The 17812-nt window shown below is 37.3% G+C and overlaps 1 protein-coding gene across 4 annotated transcripts in view; it reads left to right on the top strand.

Moving 5' to 3' along the window:
• Positions 1–17812, top strand: part of TTC3 (tetratricopeptide repeat domain 3) — a 122462-nt gene that overhangs the window by 12239 nt on the left and 92411 nt on the right. For 3 of the 4 annotated variants that reach the window (XM_077765454.1, XM_077765453.1, XM_077765455.1), the window contains exons 2-10: positions 73–227; positions 1768–1810; positions 2872–3022; positions 3479–3566; positions 4805–4858; positions 6507–6627; positions 8552–8637; positions 10115–10209; positions 11318–11380. In XM_077765454.1, coding sequence (XP_077621580.1) covers positions 84–227; positions 1768–1810; positions 2872–3022; positions 3479–3566; positions 4805–4858; positions 6507–6627; positions 8552–8637; positions 10115–10209; positions 11318–11380 — 845 coding nt within the window. In that variant the 5' untranslated portion in view covers positions 73–83. Of the gene's footprint in view, positions 1–72; positions 228–1767; positions 1811–2871; positions 3023–3478; positions 3567–4804; positions 4859–6506; positions 6628–8551; positions 8638–10114; positions 10210–11317; positions 11381–17812 lie in introns of those variants that run through there. The other variant, XM_077765456.1, reaches the window with a different exon arrangement.

The following is a 17812-nucleotide window of genomic DNA, read 5'->3' as shown; positions in this document are numbered from 1 at the left end:
AGCCAGGAAAACTGCTTCCCATATGATCTCAAATGATTTAATTACTAATTTGGGTTTGTGTTGTTTCTTTAGGATGGTACAGCATGGATAATTTTGCCCTGGGAGATTTCACTGTAGCAGATGATGCCTTGTTAGAAGGTTGCCCTTATATGGACGATTGTGTTTTTGCTCCTGAATTTATGTCCAGTGATTATGTTCGTGTGACGCAGCTTTACTGCAATGGGGTGGTAAGATTTATTGATTTTTTAACATTGTGTCTTCTCTCTCTCTCTCTTTTTTTTAAATGCTTATTCATTTTTGAGAGACAGAGCATGAGCAGGGGAGGGGCAGAGAGAGAGGGAGACACAGCATCCAAAGCAGGCTCCAGGCTCCGAGCTGTCAGCACAGAGCCTGACGCGAGGCTTGAACCCACGAACCGTGAACCCATGAACCGCGACTGCGAGATCATGACCTGAGCCGAAGTTGGGGGCTTAACTAACTGAACCACCCAGGCTCTCCCCTCCTTTTTTTTGGTTTATTTCTTTATTTTGAGAGGGAGAGGGAGAGGGAGAGAGAAAGAGAACAGAGGAGGGGCAGAGAGAGAGGGAGAAAGAAAGTCCCAAGCAAGCTTCATGATAACAGCCTGAGCCTGTTAATGTGGGGCTCGATCTCAGGAACTATGAGATCATGACCTGGGCAGAAATCAAGAGTTGGACACTTAACCAACTGAACCACCCAGGCCCCCCCTAACATTGCTGTCTTCTTAAAGTTTTATCATTTTATTGAGGTATAATTGACCTCTAACATTGTATCAGTTTCCTGGGTACAATATAATGACTTGAAATGTGTATAGGTTGTGAAATTATCACCACAGTAAGTTTAGTTAAAACTATAGCATTTTGTGGGGATGAGCACTGGGTGTTATATGCAAACCAACTTGACGATAAACTATTTGTAAAAAAAAAAAAAGAAATTCCAGGTAAATGAGGTATATAAACAATACCAAACCTATCAGGTTGGGTGTAGTTTAATGTATTCTTCTCTAATACATTTAAACTGTATCACTATTGTAAAAAAAAAAAAAAAAACTACAATCATTACCATTCATAGTTACAGTTCTTTTTTTCTTATGCTGAGAACTTTTATTTATTTTTTTAATTTTATTTTCTTAGTGTTTATTTTTGAGAGAGAGCCAGAACATGAGTGGGGGAGGGGCAGAGAGAGACAGACAGGTATACACACAGAATCCAAAGCAGACTCCAGGCTCTGAGCTGTGAGCACAGAGCCCCACACAGGGCTCGAACCCATGAGCAGTGAGATCATGACCTGAGCTGAAATCTGAAGCTTACTGAGCCACCTAGGCATCCCTGCTGAGAACTTTTAATGCCTACTTTTTAAAGGCTTTTTGAGTTGAAGTTATGGGAGTAAAGATGTTTTTGTGGTACACAAGTTTTATAGGAGGTACAAGTGTGATTTGAGAAGGGAAAGTAAGCAGTGCCTCAACAAGAATGTGCAGTACCAGAGAATGAGTGATGAGGAAAGATGGTTTTCTGACTGGAGATTAGAATGGTTCTTAAGAGAGGGCCGTAGACACAAACTTGGGGGAAAATGAAACACTTTGAAAAACAGCCTAAAGACTTACCACCAAGCAAAGATATTGTAATCAAAGTGTATAAGTAAATGCACACTGAAATTTGTTACTTTAATACTGATAATCCTTACATTAAAAATTGAAAACTACTTTTGCATTTCACTGGATACCAATCAAAAGAATATTTTTCTATTTAGGGGATGCAGTATAAAGATTTTACCCAAAGTGAGAGAAACTTAGGTGAGTACATTGGTATTTTAATTTGTTAAAAGATTGTGATGGGAGGTTCATCCATTCACATCAACATACCAGTCCTACATATTTTCCATTTTTATTTTTTGATTTATGTATTTTTTTCAATTTATTTGTTTTTAACATTTATTTATTTTTGAGAGACAGAGCATGAGCAGGGGAGGGTCAGGAGAGAGGCAGAGAGAGAGAGAGAGAGAGAGAGAAGAGAGAATCTGAAACCGCCTCCAGGCTCTAAGCTGTCAGCACAGAGCGCAATGCAGGGCTCAGACCCACGAACCGTGAGATCGTGACCTGAGCTGAAGTCGGGTGCTTAACTGACTAAGTCCCCTGGTGCTGTGGTTTATGTTTGTTTATTTGTTTTAATTTGGCTCCCTGCCCAGTAGAGAGCCTACTGCAGGCCTTGAACTCATGACTCTGAGATCAAGGTCGGATGCTTAACCAACTGAGCCACCCAGGCGCCTTGATTTATGTATTTAAAAAAATTTTTTTTAATGTTTATTTATTTTTGAGAGAGAAAGAAGAGAAGAGCATGAATGCGGGAGTTACAGAGAGAGAGTGAGACACAGAATCTGAAACAGGCTCTAGGCTCTGAGCAAGCGTTGAGCACAGAGCCTGTTGTGAAGCTCGAACCCATAAACCCATGAGATTATGACCTGAGCTGAAGTCGACGCTTAAGTAACTGAGCCACCCAGGCGCCCCCAATTTATGTATTTTTAGTTGAGGTATAGTTGACATACGGTATTCTATTTGTTTCCAGTGTATGACATTTATATATATTGGGAAATACTCATTATAATTGTTACTATATGTTACCATACAGACTTATTACCATGTTAATGATGATATTCCTCATCCTGTCTGTACTTTACAGTCCCGTGATTTATTTATTTTATGACCAGAATTTTTACCTCCTAATTGCCTTCACCTATTCTGCTCACCCCCTTCTTTTTTACCTTTCCATATCTATTGTATCCTTTTCTTTATTAACAGTGTTGATTTATTCCAAAATGAGGAACAGATATTAATTGAGTACTTTTTTTCTAATTAAGAATTTGATATCTGCAATATGTGGTGTAGTAAACCAGTTTCTATCCTGCAAGATTACTGTGATGCCATTAAAATACACATCTTCTGGCCACTTCTGTTTCAACGTCAGCACAGTTCTGTAATATCACGGTTGCACCCTTGTGTGGAGTCCAGGTAAGCTACTACCTCTTCTTCATTTTCTATTAACAATTGTAAGCATGTTGCCCATTATTAAGGAATTCCAAGTGCAATGGAAGGCTTATGTCTTTTTATATATTGTTCACCTTCACTCTTATGTTATAAGGTGGAAAAAAATAATGTTTTGGATTTGGATATGAATGACTAATCATGGTAACGTAATGAATGAGTGTCTGAAGAGCATAGATGGTAGATTTGAAACCTACCTAGGGAAAATTAATATGCTTGTTTATAAATAGCAGTATTGTTATACAGAAGAGAGAAAAAAGTATTTTGTCTGCTTAGTAAATAACTTATTGTTACCTAGAGTGAAGTAAGAGAGAATTTTTTCCCCAAACAGTTTATATAGAGGTATAATATAGTAAAGTATAAAAGTCAGTGAATTTTTATATACAAGAACCTGATTTTTTTAAAAATGAATTTGTATTTAAGCAATTCTCATGCTTCTGAGATAAGTTTGAAGAAATTGCAACATCTAGAATTGATGGAGGATATTGTGGAATTGGCAAAGAAAGTTGTGGTAAGTAGTAGAATCCCCCGTATGTAAAGAATATAAATATCCATATAGCGTCAGGCCCGTGTAATGGTTTCAGTTTGGTTTAAGGTGACATTATTCTGCTACCCGAGTGTGCTACATATTTGAGAGATTCGATAGACCACTATTTTCATGGTTCTGACATGAATGATGAGATCTAGGACTGTTCTTTGTCATTAAAGACTAGAAACTGTAATTTGTCACAGATGAAAGTATGTTCCTGGTTGAACTTTCGTCACTGAAAGTGATAAGGTTCTCTCTTACAGCATAAAGTCATGCCACTGTCACAACCAGCACAATAAATACTTTGTCTTTGGGGTAAACTTCTATTATGCCATATTTGAGGGAGTATCCCTGTACTGCACCGAGGGTGGTTTTCCCCCTTGAAAGCCATGTGGTAATTTTTCTTGCTTCAGTTGGTTATGAAGCCAAGTGTTTTTCTTGGTATTATTATGATTGCAGACTTAAGTAAAAGACATTCTGATGTTTATTTCCTGTTGATAATCTTTTGCTGTAACTTCTATCAGCCAGTGTAGTTGCATGCAGTTGCTTTTTTTTTTTACCGTTTGCTTTGGAGAGAGAGAGCATGAGCAGGAGAATGGCAGAGAGCATGGGGGGCAGAGGATCCCAAGTGGGCTTTGCACTGACAGCAGAGACCCTGATAAAGGGCTCAAACTCATGAACTGTGAGATCATGAGCTGAACGAAAGTTGGACACCTAACCAACTGAGCCACCCAGGTGTCCCAGCCAATGTAGTTTCATAAAACATTTGGCGTGTGGCGCCTGGGTGGCTCAGTTGGTTAAGTGTCTGACTCTTAGTTTTGGCTCAGGTCATCATCTCGTGGTTTCATGGGTTCCACCAGCTCAGAGCTTGGTTGAGATTCTCTCTTCCTCCTCTGCCCCTGCCCCACTCATGTGGTCTCTGTCTCTCTTGGAATAAATAACTAAACTTTAAAAAAAAGTTTAGGTGTAAAAGAACTTTAAAATCCATACATCTAAAAGTTACATTAAGTCATTTTATTATTAGAAGCCCATTTAAGACTATTTCTGAATTCTTGTTTCACGGTTCTTAAGAGGTAAATTGGGCATGAACATGCTTGTTAGAAGTGGACTTTGTATGCATAGCAGTATTCATGAAATGTAGGATTTTTTTTGTCCACTGGAAAATTCAGGTGTAACTGATGGAATAAGGAAATTAATTTTTGTTTTGTTTTGTTTTGCAGAATGATTCGTTCTTTATTGGAGGCTTATTGAGAATTGGTTATAAAATAGAAAATGTAAGTGTTAAATACAGGAGGCAGGCACAACTGCCAGTAAATGGCAGTCATCTCACTGTTCGTTGCCCATGTTTCGAATTCACATGTTTAGTGTTTACATGTAGCATTTGGTAGTATTGATTTCTATATTTTGCTTAAATAATCTTATTCTGGGGATTTGCATCATTTTCTTCTCTCTCCCACGTAAGTAATATAATTTTGAGCTTCTTTTACAAGTTGGCTCTTTTTTCTTTTTTAGATTATTTACCTGGCATATATTCTCCCAAATAAAATTATTAGGTCTCTAGTATGAACATTTTGGATAGGTAGTTACTAGATAATTTCCAGATACAATGATAAGCCAGTTTTTAATCCTACTGATAACATAAACATCTACCTGTTTCCCTTAAGCCTGACATGAGCATCAATAGCTCCACTACTTCTGAAGGCATTTCATATCTATATCTATATCTATATCTATATCTATATCTAAACGTTTATTTAATTGAAAGGGGGAGGGGCAGAGAGAGAGGAGCTACAGAGTCTGAATTAGGTTCCAGGCTCCGAGCTGTCACCACAGAGTCTGACACGGGGCTCGAATTCACAAACCGTGAGATCATGACTTGAGCTAAAGCCGGATGCTTGAACAACTGAGCCACCCAGGTGCCCCTGAGGTCATTTTGTACTAGACGTACAAATAACATTCCTGTGAACTCCTGACTCTTTGTGAAGAGCTTTGCACTGAGTGCTCATTTGAGCAGCTGCACTTTTCTCCTGTTGTTTATCTCCTTATTCTGTTTGCCACAGACCATTTAAAATACCCAGTCCCAAGAGTGCTGGGGGACTTAGTCAGTTAAGCATTCAATTCTTGATCCGGGCTCAGATCATGATCTCACAGTTTGTGAGTTCGAGCCCCACATCAGGCTCTTTGCTGACTGTGCAGCTCTTGCTTGGGACTTCTTCTTTCTACCCCTCCCCTACTTGTGTGTGTTCTCTCTCTCTTTCATAATAAATAAACTTAAAAATTTTAAATCTTTTTTTAAATGTTTATTTTTGAGAGAGTGTGAGTGGGGGAGTGGCAAAGAGAGAGGGAGACACAGAATCCCAAGCAGGCTCCAGGCTCTGAGCTGTCAGCACAGAGCCCAGTGGGGGGCTTGAGCTCACAAACCACGAGATCGTGACTTGAGCCGAAGTCGGGCACTTAACCAACTTAGCCCCCCAGGCGCCCTTCAAAAATATTTTTAAATACGCAGTCTCTTTCATGAACTTTAATCTCTGTACCTTTAACATTATGGTAAGGGTGAAAGTCCTAGTTTAGATGAGATCGGAGACCTCTTATTCACCTTCTGTTATTGTACTCGTGCTGCACAGAGCAGCCTTTGGCCAGGTTGTAAACCTCAACTTCCAGGTCTGTAATCATTGAAGCAGCATCCTGTTCTGTGAGGGTGGCCTGAGGTTACTTGAAGATGTAACATGTGTGAGTCCATGGCATCTGTTAACTTTTATATTGGGGTCCAGCTATTCTAAGTTGTGTGCTAGTATAATGAAAATATGAGATTATTTAATTTTGTATTAAGAACCTAAAATACTATATGTTATGTATATGGTGCCACATGTAAATTTAGAATTAATATCCAAGTCACATTCTTTATCCATCTTTTTGGTACAGAAAATCTTGGCAATGGAAGAAGCTTTGAATTGGGTGAAATACACAGGTGATGTAACAATTCTACCTAAGTTAGGAGCAGTTGACAATTGTTGGCCGATGTTAAGTATTTTCTTCACTGAGTGTAAGTGTACATGCATTAAATTGTTTCTTGACTCCGTTTTTAAAGGAATTATTTGGGAAAATGAAATGTGTGTTTATTTATCTTAGGATTTTTTTTTTAATGTTTATTTTTGAGAAAGAGAAAGAGGGAGAACAGAGCACAAACAGGAGACGGGCAGAGAGAGAGGGAGACACAGAATCCAAAGCAGGCTCCCAGCTATGAGCTATCAGCACAGAGCCCAATGTGGGGCTTGAACTCATGAACCATGAGATTATGACCTGACCCAAAGTTGGGTGCTTAACCGACTGAGCCACCCAGGCATCCCTTTCTTAGGATTTTAAAAAGTGTTTTTCTTTTGTAGGAGAAAAGACTGAATAAGAGAACTTTAAGCTTGTAGTTAGTTTTATTCTTTTGTATTTCCTGTCTTAATGATTTTTATGACATCATACTTCTAAAAATCCTACCTAATGAATGCCATTAAGTTATTATATATAATACCCAAAAAAAAGACCACAACTGGCACTACATATATTCTCATACTCATTCAAAAGATAAATAAGAGCTGAGATTATAGTTTTCATTTCCCTGATGGCTCTATCAGTCTTTGTATGATGAAACTGCCTTATATATTTATTTACTTTGTGAAAGTTTCTCTAAAGCTTTTGAATGTTAGCAATTTTTTTTATAGTATAGTTATAGGGATCCTGAAGCAGAAAGTATTTGGCTCCTTAGTTAATGATGACTGGTAATTTGCCATCACCACTGAGCAGAGGTCAAATTTTCTACTGTTTATGTAAGTAGTAGAGAGAAATTAAGCTTAAACATGGATTTTCTGATATTGGATACTGGGCTGTATTACATTGATAGAGGTGGTTCTCCTCACTGTTCTGGAGGCCTTGAATCATAGGGTAGATTTAATGGTAGAAGTAGAGGACCAGTATCCCATTGGGTGCCCGTGTGGGCTTGGTTCCAGCACTTTCTCTCTCTCACAGTAGCTGTCTTAGGGTAGCTGCGGTCGTCCTTATTTTAGAAACAAGCAAACTAACACTTTGGGAGGCTAAGTGATATTTCTGCAGTCTAGTGAGTAGTAGAACCTAGGTGAGAAGTCAAGATTCCCTGATTTCAAAGCCTAGGTTTTTATCCTGTAATTTTCCTTTATCTCTTATTAATTACTTTATTTGGTGACCTTTCAAAATTCTTTCTGAAGTCTTAGATTTTACATTCTTTTTTCACCTTGGAAATGTATGTGTTTGGCTAGAGGCTTAACTGTGATTTTGTAGGGTAAAATTATTACCACTTAAAAAAATATTTTTTATAGAACAGCTAAAAATACAGAAAATAAGGTCTGTGGTATACTTTTAACATAGATTTTGGTTATTACCTACTGTGTTTTAATTAGTTTATTAAATTTTTAAAACACTAGTATTTCAGATAACATCTTATTTTAACATTTCATTCGTGAGAGTCAGAATGTTGAATTAAGAGGTTTAAAATTATTTGTTACGTTAAATACATTTTAGAGAACTTTCCAGGTTTTTGTCATTAGATATTCATTTTTATTGAACATTGTGCCAGGTACACCATAGGTGTTCAGTAATGTTTATGGAACTGACTTGAGTAATTATGAGGCCTATTTGGAATATCATGACTGACATTTGTTTTAACTACAAATAGAACTAATATAATAATAAGTGCTTTTTTTTTTAATGCTAGATATAAAACAGATGATATTCACAGTAAGCAATGAATATAATGTGTTCTAAAACATTTTATCAGTTGTGTATTTTAAGTTATATTATTTGGTACATGTAAAAGATTACAAGACACATGTTATTTAGATGATATATTAATTAATTGACTTTATGGGTTGACTTACATAGCCTACATTTTAGAACATTAACAGCACCAATTTGTTTTCTCACTCTCTCCTAAAAATAAAATTTAGACAAGTATCACATAACTAAAGTCATAACAGAAAACTGCAATTTGCTTGAAGAATTTAAAACTCAAACTTGTGCGGAGTGTATAGAGGTGAGAATAAATATTTACTTGTAAGTATATTTTAAGATTTATCTGTTAGAACTTTTACTAACATTCAAAGAAAGTTCAATTACACTGTCAGCACACAAAAAAAATACTTTAAAATTCATTAACAGGTTTAATAAAATTTAATTGGAATATTTATTGTTTTGGAACAGGAAAACAACATCTTGATCAGAATATTCTAATGTTATATATATATTTTAAAGATATATATTTATTAAGTTGAATTTGTATAATGTTGAATAATATAAACATCAAATTGTACGTATTAAGAGTTAATTGAAAATTCAAATTTGATTTTTTTTTAAATTGAAAGGCTTTTAATTAGTTGAGGAAATGTGATTTTCTTTGGTATAGCTTTATTGGGATGTAATTCACATATCATAGAATTCAGTCCTAGGAAATATGATTTTTTAAAAATATAATTTATTGTCAAATTGGCTTACATACAACACCCAGTGCTCATCTCAAGATTTTATTTTTAAGCACTCTCTACACCCAGTTTGGGGCCCAAACTTAAACCTTGAAATCAAAAGTCACATGCTCTACTAACTGAGCCAGCCGGGTGCCCCAGTAAATAAGATGTAATTAAATTTTTAAAGAAAGATAAAGGAAAATATTTAATGTTCTATTTAATCCACTAATTAAAGCCGTTTATATGATCCAGTTTATTTTAATCTGTTTATTTTGAAAGTGTATACATGAAGTGAAAAGTTTCAGTTGTATCTGGAGGGTCTTTGATTTCATTCTTGCTAATTTCGCTGCTTCATTTTTTGGCAATTAATCTATTCAACATTGCCTATATATTACTGATTTATACATTGGGGTTTTTTTGGCACTTAGGTTATTGAATAATGCCCACATTTTTTTTTTTTTTAAGTTTATTTAACTTGAGAGAGAAAGAGAGTGCATGCATGCTAGTACACAAGCAGGAGAGGGGCAGAGAGAGGGAAAAAGAGAATACCAAGCAGTCTCCATACTGTTAGCACAGAGCCCGATACAGGGCTTGAACTCACAGAATAGTGAGATCATGACCTGAACTGAAATCAAGAGTTGGACAATCGACTGAGCTACCCAGGTGCCCCTGAATAATGTCACATTTTCTAACTTAAAAATTTACCTTGCATCTACTTTTTTCCCTTCCTTGTGGCAGGCTCAGTATGTATATTTAAAAGCGGGCCTACCAAATACTTTACACAGGGGATTAATCAGTAGTTATTCATAATGTGGTTTTGTTTACTTTTTAATATTCCTTTAACAAAGTTAGCATTGAATTGTCAGAGACAGGTTTACTTAAATACATATACCAACATACTGGGTATTCCGCTCTTATTTTCTACATAAATAACCCCCCAGGTTATTTCTCTTGTCAGTGACAAAAACTTAGAGCTATTTTTCGTAGATATTGGGTTCTTGATTGCCTTTGCGCTTAATTTATGAGTCTTCTTTCACCTTGGTTTCTCAGCAAGGAGAACTAATGAAAATGAAAGGAAATGAAGAGTTTTCAAAAGAAAGATTTGATATAGCTATTATCTATTACACCAGAGCCATTGAATATAGGTAAGAGCAAAATGGAACAATGAGATCCTTTTTGTGTGGCAGATCAAGTTAGAATGCTAGTCAGGAGAAGTAAAAACAAGGCAAAGAATTAGTAATTTCAGTTTGCCAAGTAGAATAGATGTTCTCACCCTTGGGCATTAGGAGCATTAGGGATGGCCTAGGTCGATGAACTTAACCAAGCAGTAGAATTCAAGCAAGTCAGGTAGGATTGTGACTATGACTTCTACCCTGCCCCATTTTCTCAAGCTTTCCACTATAGGGTCATCTCTTTTTTCTTGTTCTCTTTATGCCTTTAGCTGATACCTTCCAGACTGTTAACTGATTAAAAAGGGTTAGTTACTAATACTTAAGATTCACATTAAAAATTCCCATTTAGGAAGTTTTGCTTTCAACCCTTTTAAAGGATAATAGTTGGGATTGTTGAGAGAATATGTGTGTCCTTTCTACCCCTCATCTTTTGTTTGCGTAGCTGCTAGAATTTTGTAACATTCCTGCATGTGCAACTCACTTGGTTCCTACTGACATGTTAGCTGGGCCACCTAGTATTGTAGCAGCCTTTGGAGGATGTGTTGTAGACAGCTACCTTCTTTCCTGCCTTGCCCACCTCCACAGGGAGTGAGTGAATCAAGGTAGCACACCACGTCTGTAAGGCTCTGTTCTGAAGAAAGAGACAGATAAAACTAGAAAGGACAAAATTTGAAATGAATCTATTTAAATTATTGTTGCAGTTTACAGACTTCCAGAGTTCTTTGTCAAAATGGTATAGTCCTGACTTAATATAATTCTGTCCTTTACACCTATACCACACTTGTGGTTTGCTAACTTTTTAATATGCCTCATTAAAAATTTATCTCCTCAGCATCTCTATGAGCTAGGCAGAAATAATAGAACATTTTGAATACAGGGAAATGTAGGAACAGAGTTACTGTGGTAGGAAGTGAAGGAGCCAGGACTTAGCCAATCAAGCCTCCAAATCCTATATTTCTTCTGCTCTGCCACATATATGTAATGTTTTTGAAAAATTTTTCATGCCTTATATGTTTTCTATGTGCTTTTTAGTTGTTTCGTATGTATGTACTTTACTGACTAAACATTATTTCTTTTAAAGACCCGAAAATCACCTTCTTTATGGTAACCGAGCTCTTTGTTTTCTTCGCACTGGACAGTTTAGGTAAGTTGGTCAGAGTACCCCAGTCACTGAGCTGTTAACTACCCATTTTTGAGAAATATTTCTGTTTTGCCCATATGCAGGAAAATCCTTCAGTAGTTTTGGCAGAAATAGTTAAATAGTTAAAGGGACTCTATAGGCTTTATATAGAATAACAATGACAGCAACAGCTCTTGCTTGAGTGGAAAACAGGTGCTATTTTAAGTACTTTACCTGTGTTTCTTAATTCTCACAATACTTAATAGGTAATGTTATTCTCCACATTTAAATTTGGGGGGGACTCATACTGTTAGTGAGTAGTGATGTTAAGATTTGAACACATATCTTATCTGATGGTATCAAAATCTGTGTTTATAATACCTATGTCACCTCCTTTTTTTAAAAGTTAAAAGAGAGAAAGCCAGCACAAGTGGGAGAGGGGCAGAGAGAGAGGGAGAGAGAGAGAATCTCGAGCATTCCTGTATTACTTCCTTTTGCTACTTTAACTGATCTTTATAATTCAGGAAGAATCTTTGCTATTTCTTTCCTGTATCTTGAATATAAAAAAATTAAGTAAATCTGATTTGTAAGTGGAAGAAAGAAAAGACATTTAATGGTTTAACTATGAGAATGAAATAAAAATTAATCCCTTTAATTTCTTACATGATTCAGTCTTATTTTCTTATGTTGCATTGAGATTTTATGTATTAGTTGAGAAAGATTATTGACACTGGGACGTGATTTTATTGTCACTCAATTAAAAATTTTAGGTTATACATTACAAGCATTAGTATTGAAGAGTGTATGTTATTACATTTAGTTATGTCCTGCCTTACTGTAAGGTGGGTGTAGAATGGCTTCAGGAATATATCCACTCAGTAGAAGAATATTATAAGCACAACAACACAAACTAAAAAGCCAGTTTAGAGCTAGGGATCCTCAGTGTAAAGCTGCATAGGCATAAAGTCCTACACAGTTATTAGTTATAATTCATATTTGTGCTTGACCTTTCTGTTGCCAAGATAAAAGGAGAAAACCTGACAAGTTACATGAGATTTTTTGCTGTCAATGGAGGAGGGGGACAGAAGTTGTTTAGGTGAAACAATTTCTCTGATGAAAGTTCTGGAAGAACTTTCTTAGGTGGCTTACAAGGAACATGCATTGAGTGATAAGACCAGAGGAGAACCTCCACAACTTTACTGTCAAAGCTGAAGCCTCCCTGAAAGTGCAGTTTTGGGTTTCACAAGTTTTTTTGTGGAGTTTATGAATGAAAGCAGAGAGTTCGATGATTTTTTACTTACAGTGCTTACATTGGGGTACGGGAGGATGGGAGTGGGGAAGAGAGTATGTTCCAAGTATGTAGCTTTTAAAAATAACATTTGTTTTTCTTTTATTATAAACAGAACACATTCTCATGGTAGAAAATTTGGAAAATACAAGAGTTTAAAAAGAAGAAAATAAAAATCACCAGTAATCCAACCACCTCGGAGAATACCGCTGTATTAACGTTATGCAGCTTTTAGATGGCTTAAGCCGTGGATAAACCGAGGCTATCTAGACTAGAGGAATGGATGGGCTTGACACAGTCTTCCATCAATACCACTGTCCTCAACTGGTTCTGACAAGAAATGAGCTGCAAATGGCCTTAGGTTATTGCATCTGGCTAGGTCCAGAATTGCAGATATCCTATGCTGTTTGATGGTGAATCTGTGTGCTTTCAAGGTGAATAGGTTGGCAACTTGGCTAGCCTCTTGTGAAAATCGAAATGTTGATTGGGCTAAAGGTCATCCGCTCTGCATAGGGGAGCTCCGAGAGCTGAGAGGCCAGCCAGGGCATTTCTGCCCTCTTTCATTAGGGTTGAATGCTAGACACACAAGGAGGATCGTCTTAAAACTGTACTGCAAATGAGGTACATCGAAGTAGAAGTATAGAAGCCAGGTAGCCTGGTGAGGTAAAGGTCAAGAGCAGGGTTGTGCATACCTACTTCCTGATGGTCTAGCTTATGGTTCGACACCATCTAAGTTTTCACTAGAGGCAGGTCAGCAGCATTTCCTTCTTACGTGATCACCTATATGTACTGGATGCCAAAGTGATGTCAGAAACATTGTGCCACACAGGTTTGTTGGTGTTTCCCACCTTCTCGCCCATTGTTTACATGACTTGCTCAGTTACCTAGGGATGTTTTCTGAGTCCACAGCATGTCTCACTCCTGACCAAGTGAATAGTGTAGATAGTGTGACTTGAGAAATGAACATGTTGCCAGTGATTCACTCATGCCATTGACAGCAGAAGGACCCGTGCCCTTTAGCTGAGTTGCCACGGTTGAGATGTTTTAAGGCTCTCACATCTGAGGTTCAGTAGATCTGTCCTGGGAATCTGGCTGAGGAGCTGTGGGACACGGGGTAAAGCATCCAACCCCCTGGACTGTGCTGAGCACTTTATGCGCATGAGCTCAACAGCCCTCCACGTCCCTGTGAGGTGGGTGCTCCTGAGTCTTTATAGATGGGGAAACAGGAAGGGAGAGGTCAAGCAAAGTGTCCTCAGATACTAGGTGGGTGTGATGGAGCCAGAATTTAAACCCAGACAGCCTGGATGCAGAGTCTGTATGACTAATCCCCATGGAAAGGTGATGGTAGAATCGAAGAGTGATGTGAAAGCAGACAAGAAAATTAAAAATAAATGTTCATATAGTCAATAAACACGAATATCCTTGTAGGACATGCTGATTACAAACTGTGAGTCTTTTTTTCATGTCCATCAGATTGACAAAAATTTTAAAAACTTCATAATACCAAGTGTTTGAGAGGATGTGGAACAAAAGAAACTTGCATACTCCGCCGGAGAAAATGTAAATTGGTGCAATCACTTTGGACAACAATTTGGCAAGGTGAAGATGTGCATACTCTGCAGCCCACTTCTAGGCTCATATCCTCCAAACTCAGATGTGTCCCCAAGAAGATACGTGCAAGCCTTCACGATAGCATTGTTTGTAAGAGTAAAGAAATGGAAACAACTCAAATGTCCTTCAGTGGGGGAATGGATAAACAAATGATGGTATATTCATACAATGGGATTTTATATAGCAGTTAAAATGATGACAATGTTGAGTGAAAAAGCAAGTTGCAGAATGACTTGTATGACACCATTTATATAATGTTCAAAATATGCAAAATGACTTACATATCCACAGTTATTAAATAGTATGTATTCAAACTTTTTTAAATGCATGGGCATGTTAAATACCAGGGGAGTGGCTCTCTCTGGGGAGGGAAGGAGGAAGAAGGATCGGAGATAAGAAACCTGGTACACAGTGGATGTCAACTGTAACAAGTTCTGCAAAAAGATCTGAAGTGAATATGGCAAAATGTGAAGATCTTGCTAAGCTGGTACTTGGGTGTTGACTATATTAATGTTACTCTCTGTACTTTTATGTATACTTGAAATATGTGATAAAAAATGATATAGTGAAATTAAAAATGCACGTGATAAGATGAAAAAAGAAAAAAGCAGCATTCCCTAAACATCAAGGATAAAATAAGTGAAAAGCAATCTTGAAAGACGAGGATAAGTATTTTAAGACCAGTGGTGGCAAATCAGAGGTGAGGCATGTAGGGAAAATGCTTCATTCAGAAACGGTCAAAGTGGTGGTGGTGTGGTTTGTAAATCAGATCAGTTTGTAAATCCGATCAGATCAAATTGTGAACGTAGGTGAGGCCAAGAGCCCACCTGAACCCTTCCCATTCATCAGCTGTGTGCACCTCCAGGTCTGTGGATATCGTACTTGGGAAATCGTGGAACGGGGTTGGGGTGAGCAGGGCGGTGTGTGTGGAAATACTCTACCTCCTGCCACAGCATCTGCTGAATACTTCAGGCTCAGGACTGTGCAGTGTACCCCAAAATGCCTGGTGTGGCTGAGCTGTCCTTTTATTCATGTCTTCTGTAAGTTTGCTTTTCAAATATGATTGGGCAGTTACAGAGCATTATAGAGTAATAGTTTTAATTGAAGTAATCAGGTATTTTTGGTTTAAAAGAGAATCTAGAAAAAGCAGCTAGGCATATCTACGGCTTCTGTAGTTATAGTACTTATGTGAGTTATATGATTGGTCTGTGCCTCCTTACTGTTTCCTTCTGGTACTCACATGAGGAAATCTGCAATCTTTGATGGGATGTGATAAACTGTATAAGGGGAACTGTAATTGGAGAAAGGGAAAGTTTAGCCTTGGATGTTTTTTTAATTTGCTTTTGGAAAATTATGGAACTTTAAACTTAGTGTTTACTTTGACCTTCAGTATTTAGTTACCCATCATAATACATTTTCTGTTAGATCCAACTTGTGATTAGTAACAGGAAGATAGACTTTAAGTGACTTCAAGTTTTTTGTTTTTGTTTTGTGTTTTTCTGAATTTCTCTGAGGCCAAAGGCATAAATCAAGCCAATTGTAGGTTCCTACGAGAATAGAAAAAAATCCTAGTGTGGGGTGCCTGACTGGCTCAGTCAGTAGAACATGTGTGACTCTTGATCTTGGGGTCGTGAGTTTGAGTCTCACATTGGGCGTGGAGCCTGTGTAAAAAACATCTTACCATGTGTGTGGAGCATCACTGTGAGTGTCATGGTTTGTTAGATTATTGCTCACGCTGCTCTCTTTCTTTCGCAGGCTCTTTATTTTTACAAGCTACTGAATTTGCTTTTGAAGCTTTTGAATTTATTTTTTCAATCTTTGTGGTTCACCTGCTTTTTAAAAGGCAGTAATAAATGCACATCATAAGTACAAAAGAATAAACTGAAAGCTCTTGCCAAGCTCAGACCCCTGCCCTCATTCCTCTTTTCAGATCCTTTTCTATTTCCCTAATGTCTTATGCCTATATAATCACTTATGTTGAATCAAATATGGTTGCCATTTTTATGAGTCAGAATATAGGCAGTTTCGTTTGGTTCAGTGTAATGTGCATATACATTTGCATACATATATATATATACATTTTTTTAACATAGGAGCATACTGTACACACTGTTGTACTTTTTCCCCCCCAATACTTAAATCTTGGAGCTTGTTGCATATCAGTGTATATAGAGATACACCTTTGTTTATGTTCATGGCTCCATAGTCTTTTACAAAATGGATTACTCATGCTTTGGTCAGTTTGTATTAGAATATAAATTATTTCTAGGAGCGCCTGGGTGGCTCAGTCGGTTAAGCGTCCAACTTCGGCTCAGGTCATGATCTCATGGTGCATGGGTTCGAGCCCCACATTGGGCTCTGTGCTGACAGCTAGCTCAGAGCCTGGAGCCTATTTCAGATCCTGTGTCTTCCTCTCTCTCTGATCCTCCCCTGCTCATGCTGTCTCTCTGTCAGAAATAAATAAAACATTAAAAAAAATAATATAAATTATTTCTAGTTAAAAAATTACATACAGCTCTGTAATGATTATCCTTTTACCTATGTTTTACATTCAGGCACAAGAATATCTGTAGATAAATTGCTGATTTTTCTTAAATGAAAGAGTTTATATAATCTTAATTCCAGATGCTAACTTTTGATATAAAATGTATGTGTTTATTCAGTTGATGGTTATCAGTCACTGCATATTTGGCAGAGACTGACAGTTAATCTGAATCCTGCTTTTGCTGCTTCGTTGTAAGATCTAGGAACTTGAGGAGGAGTATTACTATTTCTTTGTTGGTCTGGTCAGTCGTTGATAGTGATGACTTATAATTAAGAAAAAAAAGTGATAATCCTTTTATGTCTTGCAAAGTCCTTACCTATATTGTGATTTGAGAGAGTCAGTAACTAGCATCTCTTTTCCCTCCCGAGGCCAGAATCAGTTAAGAGATGAAACGGAAGACAGGCAAATGTGATCCAGTCTCACCACTAAAGCTGGTACAGTTTTTAAAGAATAGAGCCTAATTGGGATAGCCTCATAGCCAAGTGACTTGTTTAGTTCACCCATGATCACAGACAGAACTGGCTATGGGGACGTTTGTCAACTTTCAGGTTGGAGGAAAAACGAATCTGGTTTTATGAAGGTGTTCAATAAAAGATTGCAAAGAAAAAAAGAGGCTATGCCAATACAATTAGTGCCCCTCCTATTCATTAGGTAGTTATTATTCATCTCTGGGAAAAGGTTAGGGCTACGGAAGGAGATAGCTCAGAAATAATCTAGCAAATCTACATGGAAGCTAGAGGAGGGGAAATACGTATTCATTGCTAACGTTTCAGGGCAAAATGCAGCATATCGTATATGAAGAAATAGGTGAGGGGGCTGGAGAAATAACATTTTGCCATGTAACATGTATTCAGTTGGATTGTCTAGGCTGGAGCTCTCTCTTACCCTCTGTTTAGTGCTCTAACCATTATGTCACACAGTCTTCAAGAGTAAGTAGCCATTTGCATTTCTTGAGTTTTCCTGTTTTCAGAGATGTATTGTTCAGGGTATTGCTATTCCGAAAGGTGTACCT

The sequence above is a fragment of the Crocuta crocuta genome, unplaced genomic scaffold (assembly GCF_008692635.1).
Source record: "Crocuta crocuta isolate KB4526 unplaced genomic scaffold, BGI_CrCroc_1.0 scaffold84, whole genome shotgun sequence".
In the NCBI taxonomy this organism is placed as follows: domain Eukaryota; kingdom Metazoa; phylum Chordata; class Mammalia; order Carnivora; family Hyaenidae; genus Crocuta; species Crocuta crocuta.
The sequence above is the reverse complement of the archived record's forward strand: the minus strand, read 5'-3'. Positions and strand labels throughout refer to the sequence as shown.